The 23,794-nt window shown below is 41.3% G+C and overlaps 1 protein-coding gene across 2 annotated transcripts in view; it reads right to left on the reverse strand.

The window, feature by feature from the left end:
* TRIM24 (tripartite motif containing 24) overlaps positions 1-23,593 on the reverse strand; it is a 67,381-nt gene extending 43,788 nt beyond the window's left edge. For both annotated transcript variants that reach the window (XM_030040683.2, XM_030040682.2), the window contains exon 1: positions 23,182-23,593. In XM_030040683.2, the coding sequence (XP_029896543.1) occupies positions 23,182-23,578 (397 nt within the window). In that variant the 5' untranslated portion in view covers positions 23,579-23,593. The remainder of the gene's footprint in view (positions 1-23,181) is intronic.
* Positions 23,594-23,794: the final 201 nt, after the last annotated feature.

Here is a 23,794-nt window from a genome sequence, read left to right on the forward strand (position 1 = left end):
GTTTACAATGAACCCAGAATTCAGAGCTTCCTATGGGAAAACACAGGCAGTAGAGGAAAGACAATGACTATTTTGGAATTAAATGGGAAACATGGATAAATACAAAAACAATGTATTCAAAATTAAAAAAAGAACACTGACTGTATTCAAGACACTCTAATTCAGCAAAGCTTATGGACAAACAGATCTATTTCACCATCAGCATTTTTACTGATGTTATCAGGGTTACCTGTCCTAATTAAGTACTAAAGCTTTATTTGGAAATAGTAATTTTCAAGTAAATTCTTACTTTGCAATACTAGTTACAGAATGCAGCTTTTTGTATAAAATCATAAAACTACACATAGGCCAAGCAAAGTTTTCAGCCATTCATCCAATACAAATTGTACAGTTGCAGCTATCACAGATCTGATGGGATTTACGTCAGTTCACATTATTTATGTTGCTTACAGCCCAAAACACATCAGCACAACCCTAAGAGCACACATCTGTAAACACCAGGCTGCAGAGAGTTATAAACAAGAAATATTGGGAAGAGGAGCAGGAAAGTTGCTGGATTTGTTCAGTATCTTTTTCTGAAGATGACACATAACATTCAATTTTTTTCATATGCAGAGTCCTCTTTTAGAGTAAGATCTGGTCCCATAACACGGTCCCTTGTGTTTACATGTCCAGGTTTTGGTAAGAGGGGGCGAGAGGGAGCTGCAGTGGTTTTCCCTGTGAGAACACACTGGGGTCTGCCCTCATGTCAGACAGAGCCAATTCCAGCCAGCTCCAAGATATATTCCAAGCTCAGCTAGAACTCAATCTGGCCACTATTGTAAGGGACAACAAAAAATGTTTTTACAAATATGTTAACAGTAAAAAGAAACCCAAGGAGAATATCTATCCTTGAATGGATACAGAAGGGAACGTTGCCACCAGAGATGAGGAAAAGGCTGAGGTACTTAATGCCTTCTTTGCCTCAGTCTTTAATAGGGAGACCAGCTATCTATCCTCAGGTACTCTGCCCCCTCAATGGTTCCAGGTTTTGGAGGGTTTTTTGTTGTTTGGTTGATTTGGGGGTTTTGTTTGTTTTTTTTTAAAGCTAAATGCTTTAAACTAGAATTCTGTCTTAGTTGATAAGAGAAGTGCACCTGAGAGAGATGCATGTAACTTTGCAGGTTTTATATGGACAAGACACTGCTCTGCCACATTGCAACCTTAGAGAGATGTTGAGAATACATAACCTCATGCCATTTACAATATCTGTACCACTTTGGAGGCCTAATCCGGTTTAGAATATTGCTAACCACAGAGATCTTACGCTTTTTCCTTTTCTTAAGTAAAAAGGGCTCTGAAGAATACTGAGACAGTGTTACTGTCCTCAAACTAGTCTACTAGATGACACCATATACTACAGTAGCTTAAGAGAAATTTTATTTAAAAGATAGGAGGAAAACTCAGATGCATGCTAGAGTTGAGTCTTTTGGTATCAACAATAAAAATAGAAACTGTACAATAAATATCAGCATATTAATGACTTGACAGTTTTAACAGATTATTCCTACTATCTCAAATCATATTATTTATAATGTATTTTGTATGTACAGTTATGATTTGATAAAGGAATCACAGACATGATTTTAAACCCTTTTTTCCTCATCCAGCTTTCCAGTACAAAGGCTTAACTCAGACCATGGACAAGTATCCCCTCCTAGGTCCTGTGGCAGTAACAAAACACAACACTGCACACTAAGGATTACTGCTCTCCCCAGCCTACTAATAGACCTGACAGAGGAGTTCGACTTCTTTTGGTGCATAAAGAGTCAGCTTGGTTTAAAGTCATAACTGACAAATAATATTAAGACAGATGGCTGAAGCAAGCATCAAAGCACACATAGAAGCTTTTTGCTAACAAGCCAACAGGTGATGTAGTAAGCAATTAACTCTAACTTTTTTTGAACAACCAAAAGGACAGCGATATTTTCCAAAGACATTTCTGTGCATATTTCAGAGTTACAGTAACATACAGGAAGAAGGAATGCAATACAAAGGCAACTTAATATAGCCCCAGCATGTTCTTACTACATTCCATGTATGTATTTGCTTTTAATGTTCATCGGTACACCTTATTTCCTCGTAAACATTTAATTACATTTTAAACTGTTCCTTAAGCACGCGAAGAATGCAATTCCTAAATTAACCTCTGAATTAATTAACATTTCCTCCATCAAGTCCCTCCTAGGGCTACAATGAATTAAACTTTTTTTTTTTAAGCGTTAAGGTTTGGAAGCAATCGTGCAATAGCTTTCTAACCATGCTTAATCTTATTGCCAAAACTTCCTTCCTCTTGTTTCAAGACACCTGCTTCCTGAATTGTGCCACAATTTACTTCAGCTTTCAAGGCTGGTAACTCTAGCTATTATGCTATGGTCTGTTCAAGAAGATTCAAATTCTGAGCAGCAGATATTAAAAGCCATTTAGTTGATTTCCTTGTATAAATTGGTAAGGAAAATAATTAATCCTCTAATGAAACTACAGGAGAAGCATACTATGTCAACAAGAACTACCTTATTGCTTTAAAGGCGGGGAAAAAAAAAAAAATGCCCAAACTATTTTGCTGTTCATTCCCCACCTCCCCCCCAAATACCCACCATTTTGTTAAAAGGAATGAGGGCAAAAGAGAAGAAAAATCTGGAAAGCTGCAGCACAGAACATTACTAACCCTGTGGGGTAATATAATGAAAATTCACTAATACAAAAATTATTTTTGCAACTGATATTTGCTATAGCAAGTATATATTCTTCAAGTACATTAACAAGTCAGCCCAAACCTAGTATTTTCACAAAAAGACAAAACCCCAGTATCTTTAAAAAAAAAAAAAACATTGTCAGAGCAATTACAATGCAGCAGCATCAGAAACAGCATCAGATTCAGTTTAGCATTTTGGCTAACACTGTTCAGGTTAAACACATTCCTGGATGGTGAGGCTCTACTGCTTATCCTGATTAAATTAGGGGCAAGGAGGACCTCTAATTCCACTTTAATTCTGATGCTCAGTTCTGATGCTCAACTAATTCTTGAACCAATCAACTCTACAGAGCTTTGAGATATTTGTGTGTGAATTGAACGATATAGTTAGCTGGCTTCCAAGACCATTGTTTTTTAGTGAACAAAGTAATTTTCCTTACTAAAGATTCTCTGAAAGAAAACTTGCTACAATACCAGACTGCCAGAAATAAAAGAGTTGACACTTGATATTTTTAATGTCATTTCCTTTCAGAATGCCTGATATTACACCACACTCAAGAGACACAGGGAATATCCAAGAAAACCACATCTAGTATTATTTAGAAAATGCAACAAGTTGAGATCAAGCTACCTTTCTTATTCCTCCTTAGAGTGTGGAGGGATGGGAAATTGGGAAAGGGTGACCTTACATTTTCCTAAAATTGCCTGAAGTAGCATCACCTACCATCCTCTAACATCCTGCAGTTTAAAGGAAACAAACACCAAAGAGGATCCAGCAGTGACTCCAGCACACCAGAGCAGCTACAGGAGTAGTTAACCAGGGACCTTCAGCCACTTGTACCATTTTTGACCGGACTTACCCTTACTTGGTTGCCTGTTTGTTTCAAACCCTATGTTTCCCTCTCAAACTGCTGTCAAGCTTCAGTCAGTTGCCAGCTGATTTGCCATCCTCCCTCCATTTTCTCTACTGGTAACAAGAAGCCTGTTCTCTGGTTCTAATCATCATCTGTATTATTCACATCAAATGCAATCTACTGCTTCCAGCCCTGTAGTGCCCACTACAATGGGGCAAATGCGGGGGGGGGCGGGAAGAACCAAAAAAACCCCAGAGGATTCATCTGTAAAATAATTGAAAATTTCAGTGTATTTGGGCCTGAGGCACTGCAAGGTTTAGTAGATATGAACCAAAAAAAGAAAAAACATCTGAAAAGTAGAGAGCACAAAAAACACCCATGTATTGTCAGAAATAGGTAAGGTTCCTCTATAGTCTTAGCACTTACTGCATCTTCAAAAGGGCCACATTGCAAGGGATAAGATAAGACACATTAGAATGCCTTTCACTGAGAACAGTCCCATTTTACATGGGCTTAAACTTTCAAATTTAAGAGTCCTAACAAGAATTGCACAGTTTGCTCTCTTTTAATATCCTATTATAACATAAGTATCTTCATTCAAAGCTGTAAAACAAAGAAATCCATTGTCTATCAAAAAGGAAGAGAGGCTGTGGTGGTGCATTCCTTCCCCCTCTCTGGGCTGACCTACGAACTCGGGACGTCTCGCTGGGCCTTAGCACAACTGTAATGAGTTGGGCGGTTAAGCGTCCCTTGACCGTACCAGGAACTCCTACATGGCTAAGACACGGAGTCGTGCTGACCGTTCCAAGGACTCCTGCTGCCCAGCGGAGGCGGGCAGTGGGAGCAGAGATAACTAGTTCTCTCCTGACAACCTTGGGACATATCTCAGTCCTCTCCTAACCGCCTTGCAGCAGCCCCTATCTGAATCTTAACTCATTCTCCGACAGCCCTGGAGCTGTCCCTAGCTGAAGCGTAACTCATGCAAAATGGTACCAGCACAGCTGGAATCCCAGTAATTTGCTGATGACTAAAGCCAATCATCTCCCAAGCCTATAAACAGCGGTTCCGAGTCAGACCCTTGGAGCTCTCCTGGACCGCAATGGGCTCCCTCTGAGCGGGACGCCTCTCAGAGCTCACAAGCTTTTCTGTTTGAGAAGCTCAGAGGTCTGTCGCCGAAAGCCGGCAAGACTTGGGCTGATACCCTCCACTCCTTGAGGCTCGACCCTTTGCCCGTTGAGAAAGACGCCAAAGCATCTGCTGTGAATATTTTCACTGAGCTCGAGGGGAATTTTTAACAGGTATACCTCTTGTACTCGCTTACGTATGTCTCTTAGTGTCTTCATGCGTATGTGTGTGCTAACCTGAATATTCTATAGCAAGTATATTACAAACATTGCTTTTCAAATCTACACCTAAATTACTGTCCTGAACTTTATTCGACTGTGAATGAATCCCAGGCTGCTATTATACTCATAATCCCTTTAGGTATAAACCATTGCCCAAGTCTGAGACTAGGAGTTGATCCAGCTGCACCTAGACTCCAACAGGAGTTTAGAAAGCAAAGGGGTCTTCTCTGAACCTCGTGGCTCAACGGGAGGGTCTCCCCTACCTTTCTACATTCCCGATCTCTGTAAAAATCATGAAAAATCAATTCTAACTCAAATTTTCTTTGTACGTTTCTCTTTTACCCTATTGCATCTTTGGTCTCTGTATATATAATTTTAGTTTGATTCTGACTTAATTTTCTTGTGTGCATTTCATCCATGCAGTAAGTAATAGACTTCTGTGAAGTCCCGCTTTTATAGAAATTCCTATTAAATCGTTTTTACTAATACCATTGGAGGTGATTCTTTAAGCGGTCTAAACCACTCCATTTCAGAACACAGGATTGAAACTGTTTCTCCTCCTGCCTCTGTGCACTGATGTGAGCTGAAGGAGAACCTAAGTCTAGGTAGGCAGTCCACTGAGCTTTTTAAAGTATTTCCAATGGGTCAATTTGTAAATGTTAATGTCTAACATGAAATCACTGCAGGAAGTGAGATTTTTAAAAGCATACTTACCTGTTTGTTCTTGATCAAAAGAATGAAGTTCTCAAATGTCAGGGTTTTTTTTTTTTTGTCAAAATAATCTTATAAGATTTTTTTTTTTTTAATGGAACAAGCATTCCAGAGTGCTCCAGAGGGCAGGTGAAAACATATTACTTAACATGGGAGGAGTTCCATAAACACCATCATGCTTATTGTGAGGATGGTAAGTGGTAAGAACCCCCATTTTCATCTACTCCTTTGTGCCAGCATAGTTGTTTATGCAGCTGTATCAAGAGCATGTGGCTCTTGAGTAGGAGGAGTAGAGGGGAAGACCTCCACCCTTTTTAGCAGCAGTATTCATTCGTATAAAAATCAAGCAGCTGTGGAACCTTACATTCAGACTTTGCCTGAACCAGGCCCGGACACCCCATTGCTAACAAAAGCAACAATGCTGGCTCCCCTGCCCATTCGTTTCTATCCCATGCTAACACAAAGATTTATGCTGCCATGCAGTGAGCTGGATTAGGGAATACGATGTGGATTAAATGGGGTTGTGCCAGGAGAGAAGAGTTTCTGTTTGCGCCATAACAGTTCTCACTGGCTCCAGGCTCACAATGCGTATGCCTCTTCGAGGAACGCTAGCCTGCGTTTTAGACACGTAGGGGAAACAACGGCACATTCTTACTCTTCTTCACAAGGTACACACTGCATCCACAGCAATGCCATCTCAAGCCATTCAGCAGAATGGATTTAAGGCATATACTGTATTATTCCCAACTCTGTTCTCAATTTCCTGGGACTACATTCCACGCTACTGAAGCATCCTGAGACAATAGGAGGAGACCGCTCTGGTCTGCCCCAGTTTCGGCTCATTTGCGTCTTCACTGTAGCGAACAGGTTTCAGAGCCAATTTGCTAAAGCCACTAGATAATCATTTGTAGATCCAAAAGGGTATTTTTGTTTGTAGATGCAAAGTGCTGTACTAAAAAAGGAGGGCTTAACGGTTCCCTTTCTTCAGCACAGATTAGTAAAAACAAAACACTAGTTTTGTGAAAAAGAGCTCTCAAACAGAATGCTTGGAAGCAACTGGTAACTAATTTTCCCCTAAAACGACACAGTCATTACAGAATAAATTAATTAGGCTTGTGTAAGGCAATTTTCCTTGGTTTTACCGAAGTCTTGTTTGAAATTTTAACTATACAGATTTCAGAACAGAAAATACTAACAGCAAGTCACACATACAGTTAAATTTAAAAAAAAAAAATGGACAGGCTAGTTAACGTTAACAGAAGGTATGTCAGAGACTGAAGACAGTGCCAGCTATAAGATTTTTAGCTTAACTACACAGAAAATTAAGGCATTTCAATCGTGACCTCCAGAATCTTTTCTCCTCTTGCTGTGTATATAGACACCATTAATATTTGCAAGGTTTTTCATTAAAATGCATGGGGTTGGGGCTAAACTGGTTATATTTACACAGGTCATGTTTTTCTGTTAAAAACAAACACTTAGAGAACTTAATTTGAGAGACGATATCATGTGCAATAACGCCTGAATCAATTTTAAAAATAATTACTGCTTTCCTCTTGTTTCTCATTAAGTCAATACTGCTGCTGCAAAATTGGCAACTTCTTCAAACCAGTTTGTTCCAGAAAAAGCTGCTCCTATCTAGTTCTGACAGCCTGCTGCTGCTAGTGGAGGGGAGATAGGTTAAACCAACAAGAAAGCACATCTCAAGGGGAAACTGGCACTTACTGCCAAAATATAAACATTCAAAGCAACCACCAATCTAGCAGGTAAGTTTATTAAAACCCAAATGCTTTATTTACCACCCTTTAAAATGTAAATAGACGAAAACCAGACAAAGACTACTAGCTGTAATCCCCCCTCTGGAAGAGTGTTACAGGCCAGTTTTTATGCTGCAGTGCATTGACTTTCTTGGAAAGCACTGCAGAGCTGAATTAAAATATTTCAGCTGCTCTGTGAGATGGTTCATTGTTTTTGCTATACTTGCCCAATCTTCAAACATTTCAAATATTGCATATTAGACTTCATAAACTGTAAATCTTGCAAGGGCTGACTCTCCAGCCACTTCTGAATACCTTAAGAAATTCTGAAGGGAGAGTTTATGTTCACATCCAAGGCTGTCCAATGCATTTCCTTTGACAATTATAACAAGTGTCATAATGGTAACAAAGGGAAATACAGCTATTGTGGGATAGACAACATTTAAGCACAAGATGATGAATAAAAAAACCTCACTGCCTTGCAATGAACATGCTTAAACGACGATGCAGAAGCTGCCAATAATTATGCCAATTGTCACTGCTGACTGATGAGCATTTCTTTCATCAAAATTAAAATACATTCTTTCAAGTCCTGAAATTGTCAAGTATTTCCAACTTATATGTAATGAATTCAAGTATACAAGACACAAGGATTTTTAAGATTCAGCGACATCCTTGCATCGTTTTCTCTGAGCAGCCTAGTATTTAATTTTTCAAGTTGCTAACATTTTGAAAATGGGTTTAATGCTGTCTAGATTCATACATTCTACTGAAATACCATTTTGCAGACACTCTAGGTTCCTACCAACAGTGCTTAAGTCCATTGTATCCATGTGCTTCAGGAACAAGGAAATTAACACCTCTGTCCCTGAATAGCAGCATGTTAGCATGTTGTTATTACTACTTAATAAAAGATTACTGGGGCAAAAAATTTCTGTTGCCAGAAACTCTGGTAAGGAGATGGACCCCACCTTAGAGTTGTGAGCACGACACAGCTGGTAGTCATTTCTTTGTAGCAAGAAATTTCATACTCTGGTCTTCATCTTTTAGAGTTCTCATCTACTACCAGCTGACAGTTCAGTAGTTGTAGTACAACGCATCTATTACCAGAAATGACAGTTACTGAAAAGTAGGTAAGCAGATTACCATTTGGGCAGTTGGACGCAGTCACATACCAAAGAACGAAGCCCTTCCGGAAGACACTGAAGGAGTTGGTTCTTTTTAAACCTTTTTTGAAAAGATGAAAACTGTACTCCAACATGTGACACTTTTCACTGGTTCACCCGCTTCCTCTGTTTAGCCTCAGATACCATAACGTTCCCATCAACAGTGAGCAGATGTGAAGGTAAAAAAAGCCTTGAAAAATAACTTCCAAGAATCTGGACCACATTAAGGGAACCAAGTTTGAAGCAGTACTGGGAAGTACAGTAGGTAACAGGCTTTAGTCAGGGTACTTCAGGAGAAATGTCATCCAAAACAGGAACACTAATGCAATTCAAGGCCTTTGGCTAGCCCCTGTCACTCCCTCTCTTCTTTGAGTGCTCAGATGCACCCTTGCAATCTCTTCCTTTCACAGGTCTCCTCCCATTCTCAAATTGATCACTGCTCCGTAACTGGAAACTACCTATCAGGACTTGGGAAACTAGCCTCTTGGCCCTAATTTTTCAAGCCACTAGCCTCAGGGGAGCAATTCAGGTGCCTAAACAGACATACCTAATTTGAGGAGGATATCCTGCCTGGCTTCTAGCTACTATTCCAGAAGGAAATAGGTCTCCTGTGGATTGTGCAGTATATTTGCCAGTCCTTTTTTTTTCTGAATATCAGAGGCATCCCAGAAATTCAGAAGTGGCAGAAGATATTCCAGTTTGGACAGTGAATCTCAACCTATCTACTCTATTCCACATATCTTTGCATGGTGATTTCAAATTCCTGGTGGAAAATACAACCGAGAGGCACACAGATCTCTCATGTAGTGCCCAAACAAACTGCAGTCTGTAGCTCCAAAGGAAAACTTGGTTAAAATCACTTAAGTGTCAATATTCAGAGCCATAAACTTGTTAACCGCAGTGTTTGCTGCATCCATCTGTATTCTGCTATATACATATCTATTCTGAAGTTCTCATCAAGGACAGACTTATAGTTCAGACAGAAGCCATCAATATCTCTATTATGTCTCCTTCAAATGATCTCAAAATATAAATTACAGTGATGTAACAAATATAATGAAAGACTCAAACAACTTTATCCATAAACTGTACATGCAGGGAATGGATGTTCCAAAGTACATAGAAATAGTATGTTAATTTAGAATAATAGGTTCTGCCTTTGTTTACATTATTTTGTTTGGTGAGGGAGTGGAAAGAAGAAAAAGAAAGGGCAGGCTGTTATTAAAAAAAAATAGATTTTTTGCTAATTAGAATCATAGAATTATTTAGGTTGGAAAAGACCTTTAAGATCATAGAGTCCAACCATAAACCTAACGCTGCCAAGCTCACCACTAAACCATGTCCCTAAGCACCACATATACACATCTTTTAACTACCTCCAGGGATGGTGACTCCACCACTTCCCTGGGCAGCCTGTTCCAATGCTTGACAACCCTGTCGGTGAAGAAATTTTTCTTAATATCCAATCTAAACCTCCCCTGGCACAACTTGAGGCCATTTCCACTTGTCCAACTTGTTACTTGTCCAACTTGTTACTTGGAGAAGGGACTGACACCCACCTCGCTACAACCTCCTTTCAGGCAGCTGTAGAGAGCGATAAGGTCTCCTCTGAGCCTCCTTTTCTCCAGGCTAAACAACCCCAGTTCCCTCTGCCGCTCCTCACAAGACTTGCGCTCTAGACCTTCCACCAGCTTCATTGCTCTTAGTATTTCTTCAATATATTCTTCAATGATAATATGATAATAGCGTATTTACCACACAAGTACAATGCCCAGGACTTAGATCCCTAACATTAAGAGGAATTTAATATATATTTATCAATAAATTCTGAATATTTATAAAGGCGCACTTTTAGTCTGTGCTGAAATTAAGTCTGTTGTATAATAAACACTTTCATTATTAACCTGGTAATATATTAAGGTTTTATAGATTTTTTTTTTTAATTATTTTTTTTTTTAAAGCTTGCTGTTGGCAGGACAGAGACAATGAAAGGCACAAACAATATTTGGTGAAAATTCGCACTCTGGTAAATGTAGTCAATAAAACCAAAAAAATAAAGATACTTCTTATTTCCTGCAGTTTCCATTAGATAGGTTTAAGTGCTCTGTAAGACATTATTATTGGAATAAAAAAGTAAAGATTCAAGCCATTTAATTTATTTGAGAAAAACAAGCCCAAGATTCCCAAATCCAGTCTATTCTGACTACCTGTTATACTCAAAAGCTGTTTAATACTAAAGCTTGTCACATGCAGAATTTTTGCATCTATGAAAAAGTAACTCTTAGCAGCAGCACAGAAATAATACTGATTTACTATGCCAAAGTGACTCCATAAAGTTAAACTTTGCACTTCAAAGGTGGATAAAGTTTCTTTGCAGTGTTGCCGAATTTTAATACCTTGGGTGGGATTCATCTAAGTGTTGATTTACATGAAGTTCCCTTAATAGTCAATACAGAGCTAGGTAATATAGTTAGGTCATGAGTTGTCTCATCCTTAAAGCAGATGTCTATAGTTGGTCAGATGAATCACACCTTAAAAACATTCACTTCTTCCCAGTAACTACACTAATACTCTTATCCACTATTGGCCATCCAGTTCAATTGCAGGAATCCCTCCAGTATTCTAACCCCAGTAATTACAGAGGAGAATATCCTCCAAGTTATGTGCAAGGTACAAGCATTGCACTTTTGGGTATACACGTACAGGAATAAAAAGCCTTTATATTCCTCTGTTATGTGCCCAGTATCCCACAGCACTGCCATAAGGGTTTAAAAAGCAAGGTGACCAGCTTTTTCCAGTTCCCACATACAAAGCTGGAGCAATATATGCATTGTGACATCCACACAGACTATAAAGCATCCAAGAACCAGCATTAATTAAGAAGCAGCATTGTTCCTTCTACTCTGATAATGCATTAATATGAAAATTACCAAATGTAACTAATAAAACGTATTCCTTCTGGGTTGAAGAGATGTGCTGTTTGATCAAGTAAGAACAACAGTGATTTAAAATACCCTACAGCTCTCAGAAAACAGCAGGTTACAAAGGCAGCAGTGATACTACTTGTGTTCCCACTGCATATCTCCTGATATTCTCTCTTGTAATCTGCAGCAGATAACTGAACCATGAACTAGACCCTGTTGGCTGATGTGAACATCTACATCCACTGAAGAAATCTAATCTTCCTACGGTTTCCCCCATTTTCCCCAAACCAGTGAAGAGCTCCTTCAAAGGTGCTTTCCCAGCATGACACTCTCTGTACTAAAAAAGAAGCTTAGGGAAATGAATCTTCTACCAAAACTGGTCTTCATAAATGCCATTTACCTGTCCTTTAGATTCACTTGATCTATTTCCACCTTCTTGTGCCATACTGCCTGAAAGGATTGATCATATATTAGTTCAGATAATAGAGTTCTGAAAACATTACACTTTGCCTCCACTACCAGTTTGGGAATGAACTAGGATTATAGTTCTATTCCTATTTATTTTTAAGGAACATTCACAATGGTTCAACCATGGCATTGTGGTTCTTAACCTGCTTGGCTGGCATAATGACAAATGAAGAAGAAAAAACAAACAATCACAACTTTAAGGCAGAACAACAGCTATTCTGGCAAAGGTTTGAAGTCAGACATCCTGCAGCTCATAGCACCTATACTATATTCTCAATAATTTAAATCAGTCAAAAGGCAGCCAAAGAAAACCTCATTAAATCTGATCTCATCCCAATGGAACTGGAAGCAGGGAAAATTTAAGAAAACCCACACGATAAATACAATCAGATTGGAACACAATACAATACTACTGCTACTAAATGGATTTTAAAAGGATGCAAGATTAGCATTTAGCTTCTTAAAGAATCCAGACTACATTCAGCTCTTGCACAAAGGGTGGAACGCAGGGAAGAGTACTGTCAGTTCAACCCATTTTGGATGCCCATATATAAAGTCTTCCTCATTTTGCCAAAACAGCTTCTAGAATGATTATTTTGGGAAGCAATCTTTAGCCTAGTTGAATTTAAACAGCAGTGATAATAATCTAGAAGACATGTGAGCTACCATAAACTGTGGCTTTGCTTCCAAGTTGTATCTGGTTCCAGTTACAAGGCCATTTCTAAGAATAAAAAGGCAACAGAGGACTGTCTCCCAATCTGCAGTTGAACCTGCTTAGTCCATCAAGATACACAGAATCTTACTGATGGTGCCAGTCCCAACAGTGTGTACAACAAATACTTATTTATCGAGCTGTAAGAACAATTCTGGCAGGTCATTCTTATGATATAGAATAAGACCCTACTGCTAGTTTTTTTTATTTAATCTTCACTGCTAGAAGATGTGGGAAGACCACAGGCCCCCCCATACATTCCATCCCAGGCTCTTCTGAACACTCTTTCACATCATTGGACTCTGTCTTTGCTATGAAGGAGGGAATAACCATTCTATTTTACAGCGTGGAGTGTAATATTTGAAGAAAGGGCTGCTAGCATCTCTGGACTCACATTCAGGTAGACTATGGGAGGCAAGCTATACCTATGTTTATCCCAGGAAAGAATTCTATGTATCTATACTTTGAGATAATACTTCCTCAGGCATGGTTTAAACCGTGAGTTCTGAATCCACATTTGAGTTTCTTGCATAAAGAAGGGACTGAGGAAAACTCAAGTAGAGCTTCTCAAAGGAGACCAATTTCCTTTAACATATGATTAAATTAAACAATTGAAGTATTCTAAATTATTTTGGGAGTTTCAAAGAAAGATTTGCTAGCCAGCAGGTTATACCCTCATAGTCCCCAATTGCTACCAGCAATGGGAAGAGAACTGAAGGCCAAGTAGTCTGTAGTTGGTAAGCTCAACAATTCCTAGGCTAAAACAACTGAGAACAATAGCTGCTAATGTGTGATGAAAGACCCCCAAACAAGACAAACGCAAGTAAGGAACAGAACTACTGAGGGCTGAAAACGAGCTGCTCAAGCAAGCAAAAGGTACTACTGGAACTGGGAAGCTGTAAACACTCAAAAGAGCTAAATCTAACCCTGAAGTATGCTACCTCCAAGATTTCAACGTTCCCAGGACATTTACCCATTACTGAGGTCCTGTTATCAGAAACAGCGTATCATTACACAGCTCTATATTCATTCACCAAAGCTTCTGCTAAATAAACTATCTTTATCTCAGCTTGTGACTGATCAGTTGCTCACTACCCTAATTTATCCCTTTGAGGCTAGGGAACGCCATGAATTTCAACTTTTGCTTGAAAACTATTGAAATAATAGTTACAAGTCACAGAAGTTTTCCAAAAGGCAAAGATTATTCAAAGCTACTTCCACTTCTCTTTAAACCAACTGACTAGAAAGGCATGTAATTTACACTCCTACATTACTTTAGCAAGTAGTTTACTCATTTTAAAGCAGAGTCCAGGTTGGAAAAAAAAAAAAGTATGTTTCAATTCACACTTTTGCTGTTCAGGCTAGTCTTGCATACTACTCATTTCTAGTAACAGGCCTATCGGTGCCGGGCTGTTTTGTCAAAGCACTATACTGTGCATTTAAAATTAGAAGCTTGCTCCCATTTTAAAATGTCTTATTCTCCAGCCCCAGCAGAGTGCTGCAGCTCTCTGCCTCTCTTTCTTCCCACCTACTCATTCCCTGCACAGCTACCAGTGTTCCCTCCCCTAACCAGCATCACTGTTACAAGTATCCTGACACAGCAAGTTCAGCAGCAGCCCAAGCCTACCGTGAACTTCTGTTAGGCTGGCTTACAGCATTAGTTCAACACACTTCAACTCTGCACATCCTTAACCACGTTGTAACTCTATAGCAGATGCCTAGAAATGAATGAAGCAGATTAAGTGAACTTTTAAATTTATTACATGCTTTCTGAACTCAAGTAGACATCCTAGAAAATACATGGTGCTTTTCCAAGTCAACATTTATGTAAAAATAGTCCTGTTTCTTTTTTACTACGTACAGTACAGACAAATGTGTCAGCTCACTGGAAAATTATACGGTCACTTTTCAAATTAGGTAATCATTCTAGTTCAAAGGGTATTTCAGCTATGGTCTTGTTTTATTCAAATAGCACTATATTCACTTGAGGAACTACAGTAGAAAGGGGAACTCACCACTTTTTTTTTTTTTAAAGTTGCCTGTGGCAACTTACTTATTAATCAGAAGCAGGAATCTTTCTACAGTCAGAAAGCAAATGGCTCAGTTCTCTTGTCCATGCACTCCCACACTTACGGAGAGTTTAGCACTGGAGCTGCAGATTTCTTTTTTGAAATGAGGATGTGCCCGTGACCCAAATCTACTTTAGAAACAAAGGCACTCAAAACCCATGAGTGCAGTTCAAACAGCTGAGCCTTGCTTACTGTCTTCCTTTTTCCCATAGCCTGCTGATAAACTTCAAAAATAACTAGAAAGCTTGTTTAACATCAATCCTCTATCATAAGTTAGCAATGTATTCAAGGTAATACACAATCTTCTCCCACATAAAAGCTTCAAATAAGCATTTACTTGAAGCACTGGCCAGACAGTATCAAGTAATTAGGAACATTCTTTTGCTCTGCCTTCGGTTTCATACCTGACTTTACAAGACTCTTTCTTGTTAAGAATGGTGTAATTTTCTTAGTTATTCACACAACTGTTTCATGCTTTCTTTGATGGTAAACATTTATGTTTTTATACATTCTCCCTGGCCACTAGAGAAAAAAAAAAGTAGGTATTTAGTCAGTTCAACTATGACTCTGACATCTTCAAAGCACATTTGAGCTGCAAGTTCATAGTTTAAATAGTAAGTGACTCCATAGCTACATAATTGCAGAGGTAAATTTTAACAGCATCACTGGAATTTTTCTATGAAAACAATTTTTCTGTGACTTTTAAATTAGCCAAAGAAAAAAGAATGCATCATTAAACTGTTATAGCAGATAGAAGTTAAATAAGAGATAGTAAGCCCAGTAGGAGATTTTGCCACTATTCACAATTCAGCCAGATCATCTGCCTAAGTCCACAATGCAAGCTACAGGGCCATATTCACCTGAACAACCCTGCCTGACCAGCATATTATTGTTAGGAAATCAGTGAAAACTACTATATTGAAGTATTTCCTCTTATTGTAAAAATCTTTTTTAAAAGTCTAAATTTCCAATTTCAGAAATAACAGGTTTTTCATAAACAGTCAGTTATTCATATTGAAATACAGTCACATTAAAATTCACTTTAAATTCTTTTTGGTTTTCCCCTGTCTTGTTCTTAGATTAGATATAATAGGCAAAATACCAGCTTCAAAAGCTTACTGTTACTGGGAAATTCCACTAAATAATATGGAAATTCCACCTACAGCATCTTAACACAAACTCACACAACCCTGGCATAAAGCTTTTCTTGTACAAAAGACCAGCTTCTTTAACAACACCACATTCAGAATCAAGAGTTGCAACAAAATTCCTTTCTTAAATTGAACAAACTGAGTGCAGTTGAGTGAACATGGCTACTTCGTAGTACTCGGGTAAGCCAGCAGGCCAACCTAAAAACTTGCTGCATGGCCTACTAGCTCTTCAGTACATTTCTGCTACAAATGAGCTAGCCCACAAAGAGCACACTCCTTCCTCGACTTGCCTCTTAATGAATATATGCACCATTATTTTCCCTTGCTCTTCAGGCAAGTCATTTTCTTAAAAGGTATCTCTATCATATGCATTAAAACAACCCAATGGACTTTCAACTAGATACACATCTGAGAATTTTTAATACATTAGTATATATTTCCTCTCCTGTTACCTTATGATCTAGGATACCTTTCTGTTATTGAAAGTCCTAATTGCTTACCAGAGATTATAAGATTATTTTATATCAGAACAGAGCTAGGCTGGCCTCCAAGGATTTAAATCTTTGCTTAAAAAAAAAAAAAGTTTCACACAACAGTTCAGCTATTGATAACTTCTACAGCCTAACTTCTAAAAGGCTTCTAATTCAAATGAAGCTGGCTATATCACTGTGGTTGTTTTAACATTCATCTGATGTTTCTGATGGCTTCAGCTTTTCAATCTCCCACTTTCTACTGGTGAAAGAAGCAAGAATGTCAATGCATCTGCTGTGGTTTAAGCTCAGCTGGTAACAAAGCACCGCGAAGCCACTCACTCACTCCTGCCCCCCCAGCCCCAGTAGGATGAGGAAGAGAAAAATATAAAGCAGCACTCATGGGTCAAGACAAGGACAGGGAAGGATCACTCACCACTTATGGTCATGGGCAAAAAACAGACTGAACTTGGGGAAAAAACAAAATCAGTTTAATTTACTACAAATCAAATCAAAACAAGGATAGTGAGAAATAAACCCAAATCTTAAAACACCTTCCCCCCACCCTCCCTCCTTCCCGGCGCAACTCCACTCCCGGTTCTCTCTCCCTCCTCCCCTCAGCGGCGCAGGGGGACGGGGAATGGCGGTTGGGGTCAGTTCCTCACACGTTGTCTCTGCTGCTCCTCCTCCTCAGGGGCAGGACTCCTCACTCGTCTCCTGCTCCACCGTGGGGTCCCTCCCACAGGAGACAGTCCTCCACAAACTCTTCTCCTTCCCATGGCTGCAGTTCTTCACGAACTGCTCCAGCGTGGGTCTTTTCCGCAGGCTGCAGTCCTTCAGTCACAGACTGCTCCAGCACGGGCTTCCCCGTGGAGCGGCGGCCATCTTGGGGGGCACCCACCCCCTGCTCCGGCGTGGGCTCCTCTCTCCTCGGGCTGCAGGTGGGCATCTGCTCCCCCGCTCCCCTCCGTGGGCTGGGGGGGACAGCCTGCCGCCTCACCGCGGGCTGCGGGGGCATCAAAACCTCCTCCGGCACACCTCCTCCCCTCCTTCTTCGCTGACCTCGGTGTGTGCGGAGGGGTTCCTCTCACATTCCACTTCCCAAACTCCGCTGCAGGTTCCCCTTCTGAAATCTTAAACCTGTTCTCCCGGAGGCGCTACCGCCGTCGCTGAGGGGCTCGGCGTGGGCCAGAGGCGGGTCCAGCTTGGAGCCGGGGAAGCTTCCAGCAGCTTCTCACAGGAGACACCCCTGCGGGCCCTCCCCGCTACCAAAACCCTGCCACACAAACCCAATACAGGATCTAACCTACCCTCAAAATACTGTTCTGTAGACATACATAAGATAATAAACATATATTATATGCTTATATTAATCATATATTGGAGCAAGCATGATTTAAAGCTTCTTTCAGCATCATGTAGTTGTCCACCTTAATAAAGGCTGCATAGGTATGTCTCCAGATTTTTGTGGAATTCCTGGTAGAAAAGAATGCAGGAATTTTTGGCAAATATATCCTCTACTTTAAATTACACCTGTACAATTAATATCATATCCCATCACATATATTGAGAGCATACCTTTTTCTAGGAGAAGGGCACTGTAATTAGAAAAATAAGAACCTTCTCTAGATAGTTCACTCATTAATATTTTAAGTTTTCACTAGTTTGATTACTTTTTAGCCAAGAGGTTTGTCCATTACAGGCTATCAAAACAATAACATTATATTTCACCTGTAACAATGCTAAATGCTTTCCACACATGCAATCGCTGGGGCTTCAGGAGTTTTCAATTCAAAGTGAGCACAAATCAAAAACAGTACATAAACTAGGCATATCTTTCCTATACATATTCCTATAATGTATATTATTTTCAAATATCAGCAGTCCTAAATCTTAAGTTTGCTACAGGTTAAACAATTCAGTTCTTGATGGCACCACACCAGAATAAGACTTGTGAAAGGATGCATAGGTGCAACTATGTATGTGCAAGTGTGAGTATATACCCACACAAATAAAACACGGACTCTTTGTAACGGCAGAGATGGAGAGAACTCACTTTAAGCAAGTGGCAATATGGAAGATGAAAGGGAAATAATCATACGTAGGAGGCAGATTTAAAAAAAATCTTAAGTCTTCTTAGACTACCAACACCTGGAAGAAAAATTCATCTTCACCATAAGAAAGCTCAAATGAAGCTATTATATCCTTCAAACAAACTAATAAGGTTCCTAATCATTATCAAACTGAAAGTGGGAAAGAACATGTTACATACAGAGAAATAAGAAAATTTAAGTTAATTTCAAAAGCCATATTTTCAAGGTCAAATGAAGTGATGACATGGGAAAGTCCAGATATCAAGATAAGATTAGTCTGAAAGAGTTTAAAGCTATCTGGATAAGGGCTGACTGTGGGACATAATAAAATAGCAGATGCCATCTGCATAGATGAGGGGATATCAAGGGTTAGGTCTTCATTCCATGCCTTACATACCTCCAAAATTGTGTTGGTAAACAAATATTTCTGGGCATTAATAAGCTGAAATATGAAACATGAACACCACTGAAATCCTTGTTTAGTAACTCTGAAGTATTTATTCCTTAATTAACAGCAAGTATCGAACGTATTTGAGTTGTTAGTCTGGACACTCCCCAAGAATTTATATCCTGGGAGTGTCCAAACGTTACATGCTTTTAACAACTTCATACGGATTTGTTTGCTAGTAGGTCTGTCTACAGATAAAACAGAAAAAAAAAAATTCCCTCTACTTTTGGTATTGACACTAGTAAGATTTAATCATGATACCTGCATAAACTTTGCTATGCATTTCCATTCACAAGTTTTTCCCCACACCAGTTCCCAATCTATATCATGCACAGATTGATGATAAAGAACAAACAAGGATGTTTGCAACTTAAATAGTTCTGAAAAGGAAGAGACTCTCAATCTATAACTTCGCAGTTTTCATGTACCTCTTTCACATTTAAAAATTCCACAAGAGTACTATCATGTCCAGATAATTCCCCACATTACCAATGCTGTCCTTTAATTAAAGTACAGACTACTACTCAACTAGTTATTGAAGCACCACCCAGCACAAAATTTGGGCAAATGGCAGATTTCTAATAACAGCCTTCTTGTATGCACCAGTTATAACTGGCGCAAATAGTGAAGAATGGCCTTTTGAGAAACAAAAAGAAAACACAGGTTAAGTTAACCAAGATAATTAGTAGCAGTGTCTGTAGACATTTGCTCACAAGCTAGCATCACATTTACAGACCCACTCTTGCAGCATTGCCCACAGTTTGCAACGTTCTGTGTGTGGCGACCCATTTTTTGGCAATGCAACAACAAAAATATCACCTACATCAAATAAGCTGCCATTGGACATTCAGAAAACAAGCAGTGAGTTCTCCAGTGCCGAGACCATTGAAGTTTGACACACAGATGATTCTGCAACACCATAAACTTCAGCAACGGTACAGAGATCAGAAACCACAGGTTTTCTTTTCTACAGAAATTTTTATTTTAAAACTGAAAGCATGTAGCAATATAGAGTATATCCATGCTAATTGGCCTTGCCACCAGCCTACCTTTGCAGGAGGAATACTGATTAACATCCACCACAGGAAACTCCTCTGCATGTCTTGACACTTGTCTTCGCCATTATCCATGCTGAACCTCGTATTCAAGTGAGCAACACTAGAATTCTTAATTCACTCTAGATCCTTGAGTTTGAAAATTTTTTTCACAGCACTCCTTTGTTAGCTGTTAGTATCGTTACAGAAAGAGAGCCAACATTCTCCCAAGTAAACTTGTCTACATGTTGGAAGTTGAAGGTACGCGTTATTCTAGAAAAGTGAAGGACTGTTTCCGCTTGGTAACAGTTTACTGCAGACAAAAAGCGCATCCAGATTATACTTGAAACTCGGTTCCTCTTTAAGTACCTGTTTCTCAACTACTTTGGATATTAGCACAACATTCCATCTCAAGGCTGGCTCAGCGAAGCACTTTTCAAATCACATCCTCTCCTTTGTTCAGGACAGACTCCCTTCTACCCATCTTTCTTTGGGTTTCTTTTTGTGCAACATCTTAGCGCTCCAGCACACGTGCGTAAGCAGTAAGTCTGCTTATCTTTCAGGAGCTTTTCATAGTTTGTACTTCTATTGTGTTCCTTACCTAGGACATTCCTTCCAGCACAGATAGCTTCCTTGCTGTTTATTTCTTCGGTTTACTCATGATAATCTCAGTGTACATCATGAGAGGCATTTACCATCCAACTTTCTAAGCTTATACTCTTCGGTTTATTTCTTCAGGTCACTCCTCAAACATTTTGCACAACATATTACCAGAAGAGGTGACAGATTTGCACTTTTTTGTCCTTCCTCCCATCTTCCGAGAATTTAAGAACTCCTCCAACCATAACATTTTTCCTCAAGCTAATCAGCTTTAGACACTGACACTATTTTTTTTTCAATCCTAACTTAAGTTTACAACTTTTTTTTTTTTATATCAGTTGGAAAACAGAAAGCAGCCAATGCACATCATCAAGTTAGGTCTTAGGTAGCTAGTGTACAGACATTGTCATTTTCACTCGGCCAAAACCACGACAAGGAAAGATGTAAAGAATGCATCAAAGAGAGTGTGAGTTCTGTACAAGTTTCTTCTTCCTATTGGACAATGAATGGTAGTGTGGAAGCATGAGAATAACTTGAAAGAAAAGTCGACAGGGTAAAAATAACGTCACCAAAAAATAGTATGTGTGTAAATTTGTAGAACAAGGAGGAATATATGCTGTATCATTCATTCATACAGAACCAACTGACATAGTCAAAAGGAGGGAACAGAGCTACACATTTGCTGTTGCTACGATTCATTATTTCATTTATCATTTGTCCACCCAAGCAGATGTTCGAATAGCACTCATCTTTTCATTCTTAAGATGCATCTCACTTCTTACTCAACTACAGACCCCTTCTTCTGCTATGTTTAAATAGAACATCTGGGAATTAAGCTATGCTGTTCATGACCTCAAAACTCATAAGATGATGATTATATTGTCTCTCAGCCTATGTTGCAACCCCTGAGCGAGCTGTGTCTCTGCCCTCTTTCTCGTTTCCAAGTATCTCATCTTGAAATACCTCATCATACACCAAAGTGTGTGCTTTTTCTGTTCCTCCCATGCAGAACTTCACGGTTCTACTCATAAGACGTATGAGCAATAACAGGTCCTGGATCAACCAAGCTTAAATATACTGGCTTTGGGTCTCACTGATTTTCCCATTCTGGAACTTCTGACTAGGCAGTCTGACTACTACACCAATTACATGCTAAAATTAAAGACCGAATGAATACACTAACACAGACATCCATGTAGATGAAGAGGCTCAGCATATCCTGTTAATAACACACTCAGGACTTCCTCAGATATTCTGAAGCAAGGCTGTCTCTCCAATTGTCGCAAATATTCCTTTCTCTCATGAGGGTGTTCCACTACAAGTTCCAATATGAGTTGCTGCAAACATTTTGCATATTCAAGTTGCAATCTTTCTGGTCAGAACCGCTGGCAGCATGGTAACGGTTTCCTGAATGCGCTTAAAGGACAATGGCCCATACTTGCTTAAGAACGGCCAATCTGGAGTTCGTGTACAACTTTCCACTTGAGCCCCCACTACACATCCCAATAAGCACAACCTCCACTAACACCTATAGAGAGGCTCAGTTTCCATCACGTCCTCTTTTGTATTCAAGCTTCTCCAGGATCTTTACCCATTTCCACTAGAGGATGCTTGTTTGCACCTTTTTCTAAGACAAAGTTGCCTTTAATAAAATTAAGTGACCCTCTAGACCTAAGAGGGCCGGGAAAAAAGAAAAAACATTAGGAAAGCACTTTCAGATCACAGGAGTTTGTTCCCCATCTTCTGCAGCAAGATGCATTTTTTAAACACGTTGACATAAGCTACTATGTCAGTACATGAGCTTACCAGAACTTCCTCGTGGCATTCTCCCTTCAGCCCGACAATTACACAAGTAAGTTTTCCATCAATGCATTACCAGATCCATCCAGGCTGCCTATCACGTGGACAAGTGTTATTATTGCCTGTCCGCACTTGTTACCGCCCGGGTGCTCGCACCCTGCCCGGCTGAAATGATGACACCTGCGGGGCTTCCCTCCAGGTGAGCGCCGGGCTGCCAGCCTACAAACATTACTCCAAAAAAAAGTCGTCTTTTCTCGCTACCTTTTTCTGCCTTCCTATCACTCCGTATTAAGGTTTCCCGCCGGCAAGAGGCAAAAGCACGCCCTTCTGGGCGCAAACCCCCCGCCCCGGCGCCCACCGAGGGAAGCTGCCCGGGCCGGCCGCGGCCCCCGAGGCGGGTCCGGCCCCGCAGCCCACACCTCCCGGCCCGGCGGCGGGGAGGAGGGGGACGACTCCCGCCGCTCCTCTCCATCGGCACAGAGAGGTCCTGGGAAAGTAAAATTACTGCCTTCCCTTCCGAGGTGGGAAATTTAAAAAAAAATAAATTTAAAAATAATAATAATAATAAAAAAACCAAAACCAAACACAATCCCGCCGGCAGCCCCGGCGCTGGCGAGCAGCGACCGCCCCTACAGGTCCGTGCCCCCGGCAGCCTCTTGGCCGGGCACCTGCACCCCGCCCGCGGCACCCGGTGCTTCCCAAGTTCCCCTCGCGACAGCTCCCCGCCCCCCACGTCTGTCGCGACACACGGGCCTCGGAGAGCGGAGGGGACTGCACCCCCAGCCCCGGGGGCCGCGGGCCAGGCGGAGGGAGGGAAGGGGTGGTCGGCAGAAGGGCCACTTACCGGGCGTGCAGTGCAGGGGTGAGGCCGGCGAAGAGACGGGCGAGGAGGGGGGCGCCGGCGGCTGCAGCTCCTTCGGGGTGCCGGCGGCCGAGGAGGGGATGGCGGGGGGCAGCATGAGGTAGCGGTCGGGCTGCGGCAGGCAGCGGAGGCAGACCGAGTGGAGGCAGGGCAGCAGCTTGGGCCGCCGGCTCTGGATGGGCTGCCCGCACACGCCGCAAGTGTCCAACAGGTTGAGCGGGGCCACCTCCCCGCCGCGCTCCGCCGGGCCCTGCCGGCTCTCGGCCTCGTTCTCCCCGCTCAGCGCCGCCGCCCCCGTTCGATCCGCCGGGCAGGGCCCCCCCGCCGCCGCCGCCGCTGCCGCCGCCGCCGCTACTACCGCCGCTGCCGCCTCTTCCATTGTCCTGCGCCGGCCGCCGCCGGAGCGCCGAAGGGAGGCGGGGCGGCCCCGCTGCCCCCGCCGCTTCCCGCCCGCGCCGCCGCCGCCGCGCCGACCCCCGCCCCGCGCGGGCCGCGGTGTTTGTGTGCCTGCCCCGGGAGGAGGCTGCCCCGCCGCGCGACACGGCCAACGGCCGCCCGCGGCCCCGCCCCTCGCCACGCCGGGCCCCGCCCCTCC

Source organism: Aquila chrysaetos, chromosome 17 (genome assembly GCF_900496995.4).
Source record: "Aquila chrysaetos chrysaetos chromosome 17, bAquChr1.4, whole genome shotgun sequence".
Taxonomy (NCBI): Eukaryota; Metazoa; Chordata; class Aves; order Accipitriformes; family Accipitridae; genus Aquila; species Aquila chrysaetos.